At 30.6% G+C, this 14,231-nt stretch overlaps 2 protein-coding genes across 3 annotated transcripts in view; one reads left to right on the top strand and one right to left on the bottom strand.

Moving 5' to 3' along the window:
* Positions 1-646, top strand: part of LOC106326603 (putative F-box/LRR-repeat protein At5g54820) — a 3,309-nt gene extending 2,663 nt beyond the window's left edge. Inside the window, exon 3 of the mRNA XM_013764532.1 lies at positions 356-646. Within this exon, the coding sequence (XP_013619986.1) occupies positions 356-646 (291 nt within the window). The remainder of the gene's footprint in view (positions 1-355) is intronic.
* A 3,791-nt stretch (positions 647-4,437) lies between these two features.
* On the bottom strand, positions 4,438-7,108 carry LOC106327794 (glucan endo-1,3-beta-glucosidase 2). Of its 2 annotated transcripts, none has more exons than XM_013766045.1 (4): positions 6,819-7,108; positions 5,038-6,291; positions 4,915-4,942; positions 4,438-4,720 (listed from the first exon to the last, which is right to left on the bottom strand). In XM_013766045.1, exons 1-4 carry the CDS (start codon positions 6,901-6,903, stop codon positions 4,573-4,575), a joined length of 1,515 nt encoding a protein of 504 aa, XP_013621499.1. In that variant the 5' UTR covers positions 6,904-7,108; the 3' UTR covers positions 4,438-4,572. The 2 variants fall into 2 exon arrangements, with proteins under 2 accessions (XP_013621499.1, XP_013621498.1); XM_013766044.1 differs by lacking the exon at positions 6,819-7,108 and adding an exon at positions 6,419-6,527.
* Positions 7,109-14,231: the final 7,123 nt, after the last annotated feature.

Raw genomic sequence — 14,231 nt, 5'->3', positions numbered from 1 at the left:
AAAAAAACATATGAGTAGTTAAAAAAAAATAGACATTAATATTAAAAATATACTATGTATGTTAATATCATTTAAATTTAATTACATATCCTATCAAAAAAATTTAAAAAAATGTCTGGATTAATAAAATTGATTTATACGTTCGCACCAATTTAATTATATATGTAATAGTTACTGACTTTTAATTATTCAATATATATTTATTATTTCATAATATGTAAGAACATATAATACATAAAAGGATTTTATATATAATGTTTATTCTGCGCAAGGCGCGGGTCTTAATCTAGTGTATATGTATATGTGGATCTCTTCATATTATTAAACCATGCGACAACAATTTCATATTTCTCAGACGGCTTCATCGTATGCTGGAATCGATCCACAGACATACTGGATGCAAAACATACCATATGAGTGCCAGAGAGAAACTCTAAAAGCAGTTATAGTGAAAAACTTCATTGGTGGCGCAAAGGAGCTGCACATAGTGAAGTTTTTTATTCGATCTGGATGTAAGCGACTGGAAAGAGTTGAGCTATACATGCCGTTTGATTTGGACAACGGTCGAAAGGTGTTTGCATATGCCAAATCTGAAATGTTGCAGGAAATTTCAAAGCATCTTCAAGTTGTGGTGCACAATTCTTGAAGAGGTGATCTATCAAGACTTCACTACCGGGTTTACTTTGCCATTTAATAATGTTTTCAAGTTTGGTTTAATAACTTCAAGAATGGATGTTCTTGTTTAAATATGTTAAGTTTGTTTCGGTTTATTTCTTTTATGAATAAGAGCCTCAGGAAAGATGGGGACTTGGTCATCTCTATGAACCAATGAAAAACTTTCTCTTTTAAAGATTTGGTTATTGTTTCCTGCTAGTTTAATTTCATTTGAGTTCAGATTCCGTTATTGTTGTTCCTGCTTAATTTTATCTTTAGTTTGTATTCGATTTTGGTTTTGTTTAATTCAAGGAATGTGTACTATGAAGATGTATTTGCAAAAACTCACTTACAATTTCTTGCTAAAACCTGTGCTTTTGCTTCTATCTTTTTTTTTCTTTTTTGCTTTTGGTGCATCTTTGGCTTAGTTAAATTGATAATGTACAGGTGATCTTGTTATGAAAAATGTTTATACTAGTATATTAATTGATACTAGGTGGTATCTCGTGCCCTGCGTGGAGTGATGGATTAAAAGAGATTATGACTTTGAAACTATATATATTAATTTATTGGTGTAATTTTAGTATATTTGAAGGAAATAAATCTACAAGAGTAAACAAAGACTTATATAAATTTATTATGAGTTTAAGATAAAACAAAACATAAACAATAAAATTATTGTTTTCATAATATAAATTATGAATATAAAATAAAATAAAACATAGGGAATAGAGTAATAAAATACAAAAGAAACAAATTAAAAAAAAAAAATTAAAAACTGATAAAATCACAACTGCTGTGAAAAGTGTCTTCAGAACTCCTGGTATGCAATCCTATAAATAGCCATAACAAAGTATCAGCCTACTAAACTAAACACAATTAATGATATTCCAAATTCACTAAACGAAATGATTTACCAGAACATCATTGGGTTCATAAATAATTTTTGAAAACCCATCAATGTTAGTAATGTTCTTCAATCGACCTTATCAAGATAAACAAAACATTGTAGGCAAAATATTAAGGGGATATCACCTCCAACACTTTTTATTTAAATTAGTACAGTATATTACCTACTTTCCAAAACTGTAACACACAGGATACAACATTTGCATCTGTAGAATTCCATAAGTCTTGGAAAACATGAGCAAGTGTTTCATAAGCAACACAATTAATCACGACGTTACTATAATCAATTAAAAATTATAATATTTCAGCACACATGAAAACAAATTAAATGAGTCAAAAAAAAATTCAAATGTGGAATACTTACTCCATGTATGTATGATATATATGCATAAATTAGAGGGTTTAGTGCACAAGAATTACGTAAATAAATTTATTACATCGCGAGATCGTAGGCGATCAAAAAATCACAAAGATTTCGACTTTCCATATTGACTTAAGGAAATTTATGCGTAAGTAAATGTATAACATATTGACTTTCCATAAAGTTTTAAATCAGATATTAGTTACTTTCCTATATTAACCGGAGAGGACTGCATCGCGACGATTTCATATATGGTATCCATAATTAGTCTATTTCTTCAATTACTTGTTGACACAGCAATTAGTGCTGAGAATCCCATAAATATATGACTACTAATTGATTTATTTGACGAAATTCAAATACATGATCGAATCCACAATTAATTATTCAGAAAATCGGAAACATTATTTTTATTTTATAACTATAAAGGTTGAAGTTGGAAACCACAATTAATTATTCAGCAAGAAATTTTCAAATTGTTATCTTCCAATCAGTCAAGAAATCACATTGCGAGTGGCGTTATATGATTAATACGCCTACACAAATTGCCATTACAGATATTCAAATTGCCAAAAAATAGATCAATAGAAAAACATGATCTGGATGAAAAGGATCAAACTTAAGACATGACCAGGTTTCTTTTTATTTGACCAGAGATTTTAATATATATATATTTCTAAACCTTATAATGAAAAGATCAGAAAATTATAACGTAACCCTCGATGAGTAATATTAAAAGAACGTCGATGAGTAATATTAAAATCGCAGGTCAAATGATCAAAAAAATCATGTTTCCAAACCCTCGATGAGTAATATTAAAAGATCAGATAATTATAACGTAACCTAAGATGACCACATTGGTCAATTTATACACAATTAAGATGTCTCTTGTTTGACGTGGGATTTTCGATCATATATATATATATATATATATTAAAGCTTATAATGTTTTATATATTTTCATGATACGGTAAAATTTCATTGTAATGTAGTGACATGGTAAAAGAAAAGTATATTTAGATATCGCAACTCGCAAGACACAGATCTTTTAAGTATGATAACATAGTATCCTATATGGTATATTAAGTATTAACAAACATGACAATTTTAAGTAAGGGTTATCATGTTAAATGACCAATGACATAACATGTAATTAGTTTAGGCAATGGAGAGTTATTCTTTAAAGGCTATGAGGATGGCTATCATAAGTTCATAGCAAATTTAATAATAACACATGAAGCAAAGGTTTAATAATTAGAATGCTCCTCAAATAATAGTAAAGGGATATGTTTAGTCACTCTTACTTTCTTAAACTTCTTTATATCATGTGCAATCCTTCAAGTTCATATTGTTGTCTGAATTTGAAAATCTTGTTAATTTTTCTTGGAGTCATACTTCTTTGTCAATTGTTGTATGTATGCCATGTTATCTGTGGTAGTCAAATATAATAATTCTCGTTCTCTAAAATATTAGCAAGTTTGGTCAATATTAAAAACGATGAATATGAAAATGATGAATATGAATAACTGGTCTAGTATCAAGATGATTTCAAGCTAAAACTCATAGGTTACTACTACATATAATATCTTCATTTAACAAAAACAATTGAAAAATAGACATAAAGTTTTTAGACAGCTGGGTGGTGGCGTGCGGACGACGGGTGATGGAATGCAGTGGTGCTCAGGCGCGAAGGGAGAGAGCGACACAAGAGAGAAAGAGGCCGAAAGAGAGAAAGAGAACTATGACGGTAAGGTTAAATTTCTGCAAAGCTTTGTTATATATTCGGATGAAAGAGAAAAAAAGAGGAAAACACTCTATTTATAAAAAGGAAAGATATTCATAGATTTAAGAGTGATTTACATATGTCAAAAAAAAAAGAAAAAAAAGAGTGATTTACATATAAAGTCTATGTACAAGTTTTTATTACATTGTGGGACAGTTATTGCTATTGAAATAGTACTGAAATAGTTTTCTCTGACCAAACCCCAACTAGAAGCTGCTTGTTTGGTTTATTTTTTGTAGCAAAAAAATATTAGCTTCTAGTTTGCTTTCTCAGCAAACAAATATTTTTGATTTTTTATTAAAAAAATTGGAACTAAAAAATTGAAGATCTAAAGTTTAACAAATGTGGCTTACTCTGCCAAAGACACTCGTGGTCACCATGCCAAAATACTATGTCTCCTTTGTTACGCAGTTTCTTGAACTGCGCCATCACTACGCAATCATCTCCGCAGCGTCTCCTCCTTCTTTCGATTCAAAGCCACAAACAATGAAATTTTGGACCAGGGGTTTTGGGATGTTAAACTCTCGGATATATCAAAGTAGCCTTTCTACATTTACGAAACGTTCTACTGTGTGTGGAATCTTCATCCATTTCACATCTCTTTGAGATATAAAAGTAGGACTCATTTATCAGGAAAGACCTAGTTTCACGTACATGGTGTTATGATTTTGCTACACTTCTTCAGTCTTATATAAAGTTCCCACTTTTTGAGTGAGATCAAAAGCTGAAGAGTGAGAATAGAAAGGAAGGACCATTAAATGTTTTCTTGGTTTTTGTTGTGTACAAAATCGAATCCAACACAAATCTTAACTCCAATTCCCAACCTAACGAAAGTTAAAAAAGCTCTTATGTCCGAAAGATTCTCTCACAAGAAAGCAACAACGTTCAAAATCACTGTCAAAATGCTCCACATTCCCCGACTGTAATACAAATCACTCCCTACTCCAGAGCTCGTCGAATTCGCCGATGGCGCCGTTATGTTCACAGAGGTCCCGTTCTTGCCACTACCGCGGCTGCAACCCCCAAAAACAAACAAATATTAATAGTAAAAAAGACATAACCATCATGACATAATCAGAATCTGAGAGTACACTAGACCGAACTAAGCTGTAAACCCATTGGTGGACTCAAAACCAGAATACACCCGAGCATAAACCAAGTTTAAACACCTAAACCAAAAATAGCTTAAAGAAGTACGATGATGTACCTTCCTGCAAACACACATAAACCATGACCTGCATATTAACCACAAAACATGTAAAAAGGATATCAGTATTACACACTGTAAATATTTAATAATAATAAAAAAATCTTTTTTTTGGTCTATTACTTGGATCTGTAGTGGTGACACTAGCAACACCGTTGAAGTTGCAAGCTTCCGGATTATTCCCAGTCTGATGATAATAAGTATCAAACGCATAGTTAGCATGCGCAATCACATTATCAGGTTCATAACAAGCCTCTCCTTGCTTGATAGGCGAACAATCAATCTTCCCAGGCCCACAAGCCCAGTCAAGAGCAGCCTGAAGCATCTTAGGATCAGCGCCTTCTCTCGCAGTACAGTAAGTCTGGTTCGTCGTGTCATTCGCTAGAATCGAGCCCGAGTTAGTGAGCCGCAGTATGTAAACAGGATCTCCATTCGCGTTAAACAAACCCCAGCTCTTCTCCGACAAAGACCCCGCCTTCGTGTCTTCGTTGTAAAGCTCGTAGATGTAAGTGCTCACGGCGATTCCGGGACGCTTAGGAGTCCCCGTCTTGTTGAGAACGTGTCGTATGAGATTGCTGTTGTAAGTGTTGGCATTGTCCAGCGTAGCGTCGGGCTCGTTGGTTTCGCCTTTGGAAGGCCAGCCTGATTCGGTTACGAGAACGGGGATGTTCGTGAAGTTGAGGAAAGCCATTGCGAAGTAAGTAGCGTCGACCATCGCGTCGAAGGCGTTTGAGTAGTGGACAAGCGTGTTGGCGTCAACGGCTTCTTTGTTTGGAGGGATCGGTTTGAAGAGCGCGTAGTCCAGAGGAATCACGCCGTTTGATTGCATGTAGTCGTAGTACGGATACACGTTGATCATTAGGTACGAGTTCGTTGACTGGAGGAAGCTAAGCAGTGGGACTATAACCGGATTCAAAGACCGGTTAAAGAAGGCTTGCGAGGGAGGGAAAGGGTCAAGGATCAAGGAAGTGGATAACGGAGTAGAGACTTTGATCAAACGGTCGAGATTCGCGGAGACCAAAGCGGAGTGAACGTTTTTTATGGCGCTGACTAGAACAGGTGCGGCGTTTGAGAGACTGGTTAGTACCTCAGAGCCAACAGAAATTGCGGTGATAGTCGTCGCAGGGTAATGAGCGATGACGTTGCGTTTAACCCAATTAGCTGCGGTTGAGTTGGACTGACCAATGCCGAGAAGCTGGTCATTAGGGATTGTGATTATGACTTTGATTCCTGAGTTTGCTAGAGCAATTAGCATCCCTGGATCAGCGTCGTATAAGCGGATGTGTCGGATTTGCTGTGCTTTTAGGAGGGCAACAACTTGTGTTGGATGTGGCATGTCGGAAAGATCAGTCCCTATGTTTACTCCAATATACGCACCTGAAAAATTGTAAACAAACCGTTAAGCCATCAAGATAATACATAAAGATTTGCATTTTTGTTTTTATATGCCCTTAACCCTTAAACACTAGACTACTGTGAGTATATCCATTATATGTCCAAATACATTTGTTCTGTAATAAATCTGTGGGGGCATTAAAGACACCATTCTTGTTTCTTAGTGGGGGAATTAAAATAATAAGCCAACCTGCCAAACACATACAGACATTTAATATCATAACCTACCACTCAATCAATTAAACAGGATAGATAAAGCCAAACAATACATATACAAAACCTTATTAATCTGATGCTAAAGTGTTCTAAAATTAGTTTATAATAAGAGATAAGAGCCAGATTTAAGCTATTTCATTCATCACTGACAGTGTGCATTACTAATGAAATGTAACTAACTGACACATGCAAAGCTATCAAATGGAGATTTTGGTTAAGCCTCGAATATGAATCTGAAACTCAAGCTCAATGATTGAAAACAGAGATTCAAGATCAAGAAAATATGTACTCACCTTCATCAGGTGGAGCAGAGGGAGAAGCTGAAGCAAGAACGAAAAGAGAAAGGAGAAGAAGAGGAAGAAAAAGATGAGGAGCCATGGACAGAGATAGACTTTTTCTTCTGAGAATCTGAGATAACCCAAAGAGACAAGAAACAGAGGAGGAAGCAAATATTTATGGGTTGTGAGTTATAAAAATGTCGACTTTATGAAGAATAAGTTGAAGCCCACAAAAAGGGGAAAGGTGAAAATTGCGTGAGGGTAGAGAAAATAGGGTAAAGCTGTGAGGAAGAAAGGACATGGAGAAAAAGTTAGAAAATTTGTTGGTGATATCGAAAGAGAGAGAGTAATGAGGTAGCAGTCGGCTGGATGGCTGAGATCTTTTCTTGAGATTTCAAACGGTCAAAAATAAATCCAACGGTGTTCTAAAATCTACAGACACTACACAGTCAGTAGTCACAGTGGTACAGTGGGAAACAAAATCTAGAAACTTGAATCATAATATTAAAAGGGAGATTATACAACTATAAATTAAAATTAACTTCATATAAAATCATCCCAAACTGATATATCTGAAATATTTAAAATAAGTTGTAAATATTTAACATAATCATCTAATTAAATAATTATTTACTGTTATTAATTTCTTTATTTGTGAGTCTCCTTCAGAAAAATATTTAAATGTAATTAGTGACCTCTTTTCTTGGAAACGAAGAAATAAAATTGAGCATATTAGTGCAATTTGGTACTGGGTACTGTGTACTGTGTAAAATGTCTATATGTAAATAAGAAAATGTACACGACAGTCTATGCTATCTGAATATTCTGAGCATATGATGTTAACAAAACACATATATAGATTACATTGTGTTTTTAATTCTAAAATTAAAAGTTTTAAGAGCACAACTTTTGAGTGAAAAACAATTTGCATTGGACAGCAAAATAAATGGGTAACCACGAAGTAGCCGTTGCCACTCTTTTGTTTGGTTCCTCCTCGCCTTAAATTTACTCTATGAATTACCTAACATCACATCAGCCACTAATAAGTTAATTCTTGTTTTCCATTTTTATACATTTCCTAGATATTACTACTTCCGTTTCAATATATAGATATACACATTTAACTAAAAAAAAAAACTGTTTCACGATATAAAGTGTTTACATAATTTAAAGCAATTTTTACATTTATTAGATATTGTGTGATCAATCCAACAATTCATGTCTTGCTATTATTGGTTGAACTTATATATTAAATGTTATTTTTATTACTTTTAACAAAACCTACTTACATATCGAAACGAAGATAGTATTTGATTGTTTAATTGTTTTTTACCTTAATCATTATAAGAACATAATTAAAAGTAACGATAGTCTATTACTAAAAGTAACTAGACTTTGATATGCACAACCGCAAAGATATCAATTTTCTATTTTTTATTTTTATTTGTACAAAATGATGTATTTATACTATTTGGTTGTATTACATTAACTAAATCATGATTTTTGTGTGTTAAAGCATCTATTGTATAACCAATATTCGTTACCATATAAATAAATTCTATGTAATACGATAACAATGATGTAAATTTAGCTTGATTTAATACTATTTATTACGATAAAATGATGTAATTTTAGTTAGATTTAATACTATTTAGTTCAAATTTATTTAAGAAAAACATATAATTCAAACTGAAAATGCAAGCATTAAAGTAAGAAGTTTAATTTAATTCTCAGTGGTATGGATATGTAAATAACTTTGAAAACTAAAGGACAATTCTTATGATAACAGTGGTTGATTTAATTACGGCACATAGTGCAGTTAGAAAAATTAAAGACAAAACAATAACTATATGGTAATTATCCTCATTTAAAGATAAATTATTTGAAATACCATAAGTTAGATACAATTTTCAAAAAATCTTTAGTAAAAATACTATACTGGATTAAAAGTTCAGTGATTATTGTTTAACATTTAGTATTTTGGCATGGGGTTGTTCTTATAAACTTCTATAAATATTTAATAAATATTTTAAATGATTTAAGAATGTTAATTTAGTATTTTATCATAAATTTAAGGTATTTATGAAAATGTTTAAGGTAATTCAGAAAACGATCTCAAAATTATTTTAAAAATAAAATTCCCCCAATTAAAAAATTATAAGCAAAATAATTTAAATCTTAAATAAGATTTATTATAAACTTACACCCTAAATAAATTAATAAAAGATAAATTAAAATATTAATTTATTTTATAAGTATTTTTCTATGTTTTCATTGTTGCAAATAAAAATCATTCATATATGATAAAATTAAGAAGATATTTCATTCTTATACTAATAAAAAATCATTCATATATGATAAATTGTAAGAAGATATTTCATTCTTATCCTTATATTTTCATACTTAATTTTTTTATATATGATAAGTATATATACTTATATACTTATATACATGATAATATAACTAAGACGAAAATTCAGAATATAAATTATCAAATGTAAATAAAAATGCTTTATATTAAGGAATTTATAATATTTTAAAATCTGAAAATAAACTATTTTGCAAAATAATATGTGTTTCAGATTCTACAGTTTATCTATTTATAAAAAATATATTTCAAGGAAGATAAAATTAATTTTATAAAAAAAATTCATCACCATATTTTTTATTAATAATATATTATAATTTTTAAATTTTATTAAGTGATGTTAATATTATTGTAACATTATCACTTTATAATATATTTTTACATTTTGATAATATTTTAAGACATATTAATAATCTTTATATCATCACAAAAAAAGATAATAAAATTCTATAAGTATTTATATTTTTGTAATTTGTTAAATAACTAAAGCTATATTTAAGTCTATTACTTTATGTAAGGATAACCCTAATCAATTTTCTAAATTACTGAACATATTTAAAATTTAGTTGCAATAAAATAACTTATTAGAGTGGTTATCTTTCAATTTATTAGGTTCAATAAATAGTTTTTGTAAATTAAATATTTTAACTAAAACAAAAAAAAAATTAAAATTTATTATTTTTATTTTTAAATAAAATTAAATTAGAAAATTAAACTAATAAAAAAATACAAATGATTATTTAATATTTTTTAAAAATAATGAATTTAAAATTAAATGTATGGAAAATATAACTTTTCATCTTTAAATAAAATATATTAAAAAAATTATTATTTATGTACATGGCGTAAAAACCATCTAGTATAATATATATGGTCTAGGAAAGAGAATTTTCCCAGACACTATATATAAATAATCTTTAAGAAAAAAAAAAGATAAAAGAAATACAACAATAAACTATAGATATAAGTGAAAATTGCCAAAACGGAACAAAAATTTAGCATAATAGTTCTTTTGGTTTAAAACCTTTTTTGTCCACTATTTCTCCCTTTTAAGTTTTTCATTTCCAAAAGTTAATGAAATAAATAGTTTTATGAATCAAAAATTTATAAAAGAGAAACAGCTGATAAACACCCATATACACAAACTATTTTTTTTGTTGAAAAACTTGATAAATTAAAACTTTAAATTACGTTCTACTAAAAGTAAATTTTATCTTCTACGGAAAATGAGTTAGTAGAAATTGAATTCTAGATTAAATAAGATCATCTATTTTTTTATAACGAAAAATCTACTTTTAATTAAACTTCTAAATATGGGGAAAGCAAATTAATTGTAAAGATAGGTACTGTTTGGCGAATACAGTTTCTAATTTTACGAGGTATTCTGATTTTGCGAAATTTTACGGAAGTTTCATTTAAGAAAATATTCTAAAAATATTTGTAATATTCTAACTTCCCTAAAACATGTATAGGTCGATTTTTCTTGTCAAAATATCAAAGAAAATCGATCCTACATTTTCTTCTTCATCAATCCATGATTTCTCCATAGTTTGTCTTGTAATTTTCACAAACTCTTGTTTTATGATGCATACAACATGTGGTGTTTAGGAATTATGTGCAACTATGGGATGGGTTTTTCGGATGATGACAAATGGGGTAGACTATTGTTATTAGAATCAAGTTATACCTTAGATGATTTAAAAAATAATGGTTTTTGAGAACTTTGGTTTGGAAGAAGATAGCTTAGCCGATTTGGAGTTGAGTTATCTACCTGCTGAGTTGATCAATACATCAACATGTCCACCCTGTGATCATTGCAAATGATCAACAGCTTAAGAATTTTGTTGGTTTTGTTAAAAACAGGATCTATCTTTACATCATTGTAGTCTGCAGACATAGGCTTCCTTCAGATCTCCGGGAAGTTTCATGCGGCAGAAGTTGTTGATCTTCTTGACCTAAGGTTCTAAAACTTCAGCATACAATCGCTAAGGTAGTTCTAACTCCATATATACAAAAGACAAAAAAAAAACACACATGGCTGTTAACACCAAAAAATAAACACATGGCTAATCAAATTTAAATTCAGAGACAACAGTAAATTAATTAATCAAACTAAGACAAGTCAGTCTCCATCTCGCAATCAATCAGCAAAATAAGACAATTAACAAATGTAATCGGTTCACATTATTAGTTAACAAATAGAACAACAATATCTTTGTATCATATGTCATAAATACACAAAAGTCAGACACAAACATACTATGATTTTAATTTAATTCTAAGAAACAAACATAAAAGTTTCACAGAGACAAACACAAACCCTTTCATGGATATTCATAAAATGAATGAATCAAACAACATTACTATTAACCCTAAGAAAGGAACATACGGAAACAAGTTTTTTATAAGAAAAAAAGGTAAAAGATTATGAAACAGAGACTAAGACAAGCCAAAAAACAAACAAATTCAAATGAAATCAGTTAACCAAACCATTCACAAAAGAAATCAGTTAACCAAACTAAGAAAAGTGAATTCAGACACATAATCAATTAATCAAAATAAGACAATTCACAAACGAAATTGTTTCACATAATCAGTTAGCAATAGAATAACAACATTATAAGTCCTAAGAAAGAAACATAAAAAGACTAGACAAATGAAGAACACAAACACATACACACATGCAATTGATAACAAGATCGAAGAACATGCAAAGAAGAAAGATAAAGATTGGACATAAGATTATGAAACATAGACTAAGACAAGCCAAAAAAACAAAAAAATTCAAATGAAATCAGTTAACCAAACCGTTCACAAAAGAAATCAATTAATCAAACTAAAAAAGTGAATTCAGACACACAATCAATTAATCAAAATAAGACAATTCACAAACGAAATTGTTTCACATAATCAGTTAGCAATAGAATAACAACATTATAAATCCTAAGAAAGAAACATACAAAGAGTAAACGAATGAAGAACACAAACACATACACACATGCAACTGATAACAAGATCGAGGAACATGAAAAGAAGAAAGATAAATTTTGGACATAATACCTTAGGTGAACGCGATGTCAGAGAAAGAGAGAGGCAGAGAGAGGCGGAGAGAAGCACGCGATGTCAGAGAAAGAGAGAGGCAGAAAGGCAGAGAGAAGCGGAGAGGCGGAGAGAAGCAGAGAGGCAGAGAGAAGCTCTGAAATCGCCTTATGTTCATCGAGAGAGAGAGAGATGCGGAGAAAGGTACTAGATTAAGAAGGAGAAAGGAGACTCGATCAAATTGGAAGGAGAAGGAGAAAGTTTGGTGTTTACCTTTGGTGCCAGCGATGTCGGAGATGGACGAAGGGTTACAGCAAAAGGGAAGCTCAATTTCACCGGTTGGTAGACTCGCCGTTGATTTCACCGGATAAGACAAGGGATCACCATCTTGGTGAGAGAGAGAGAGAGAGAGAACAAAACAAGGGAAACAATTAGGGTTAATGTTTTGTTTGTTGTTCCTTTTTTGTTTTAATTTTTTTTAATTTCTTTTACCTTTGTAAAACATGTTTTTTTTTTCTTTTTATTAAACTTTTTAAAATTCAATTCAACTTTTAAATTGTGTTTAGTATGTTTAATTTGATTAATCAAGAGCTTGTTTTAGGATTATGAAAAAAAATTATACTAAATAGGCAATTTAATGATCGTATTATACCAAATGGACAATCATGCTGAATCTTTATTCCCCGGATATAAAGAGGTAATGAGTCTACCCGTTTATTTATTTCCGTTTCTGTTCTAAGCTTGATTTTTTCTTAACACAGTTTCTTATAAATCAAATGCCAACACTGCATACTGAATGTTGCATGTTGAACGGAAACATACCCACCCCCACGTTGGTCCCCTAGCATCTTTTTTTCCTTGATGAATTATCCACAATAATTATTCACTTTTTCACAAATTGCAAGTCTCATTATTTCTCTTTGATTTCTGTAGTTCTGGGAGGATTTAACAACAAATTATTTCAAAAAAATATAGTCAGTCTACAGTGTATTTTTATTTGTCTTTCTTTAACCATCTAACTCATGACTCAGGGTGTAAGTTCACATGAGATTTGTATGCTGATGAATTTTAGACGCATGACTCTTCTTTTAGTGATTATAGATGAGTTTGGATATACTCAACGGGAAAAATTAACTTTTTGAAATCTGAAAATTAGAGAAAAAGAGTGTCATCCATACATGCAGAGATTGAGACCCTTTCTTCGACTATGAAAAAACATGTTAGAAATGTCGACATACCAACACTTTGGTACTAATTGAAAAATATGGTCACGGTGATACAAGAGTGTGGCCAAACTTTTCAACATGGTTAAAAGAGTTATCAAGAGTAAAGAATATATATGTAGACTTTTTTGTTAATTATCATCCTCGCTTACAAAAAAAATATATTAAATTCACTAGCTAACATGGACGGATGTACGTGGTATGAGGAGGGGACAGCTGCCCCAGTAAAACATCCATATAAAATTATGTGCATAAAAAAAATGTAATTTTCTGCAGCCTGGTTGGTTCCAGTCCGTTTATTGCCCCCATCAAACCTCAGTTCAACGCCCACCAGACCCCTCTAATTGCCCATTTTCCTTTCTTTTACCGTTTTAGTTTGTATTTAATTTTTTTTTTCTAAAACAAAGAGGTAGTTGCTCTTTCCTTAAATTATATACAAAACGTTCCTTTACCATTTATTAGTTTATTAGTTTATTTTATATATATTATTTTATATATATATATATATATTATTTAATTAGTTAAATATTTTTATTTTGTCTTCATTCAAAATATTTTTATTTTGTCTTCATTCAAAATATTTTTTAAATCCACAAGATAGCAAGAGTGTATTATAGAGATATGTATTTCAATAGTTGTTATATTCCAGTCTGCTTTAGCCGACCACTTGGGGTCAAAATCGGTTATAGTAATATCAACAGCTAATTAAATATCACTCAAACATAACAAAACATGTTATCTACGTAATCAAACCGGAAATGTTGAGAGAATAAGTATGCAAAAAAAAAAAAAAAAAAA

The sequence above is a fragment of the Brassica oleracea genome, chromosome C2, assembly GCF_000695525.1.
Source record: "Brassica oleracea var. oleracea cultivar TO1000 chromosome C2, BOL, whole genome shotgun sequence".
NCBI lineage: Eukaryota > Viridiplantae > Streptophyta > Magnoliopsida > Brassicales > Brassicaceae > Brassica > Brassica oleracea.
Note: the sequence above shows the minus strand (reverse complement) of the source record. Positions and strands in the feature narration are given on the sequence as shown.

Excerpts from the sequence above, each read along its gene's own strand:
- LOC106327794 (XM_013766044.1), bottom strand. The coding sequence starts at position 6,512 with ATGTGTTTGGCAGGTTGGCTTATTATTTTAATTCCCCCACTAAGAAAC. Across the intron at positions 6,292-6,418 it reads AGATTTATTACAGAACAAAT|GTGCGTATATTGGAGTAAAC; the intron begins GTATTTGGACAT and ends ACAATTTTTCAG. Across the intron at positions 4,721-4,914 it reads TTATGTGTGTTTGCAGGAAG|CCGCGGTAGTGGCAAGAACG; the intron begins GTACATCATCGT and ends TGGGGGTTGCAG.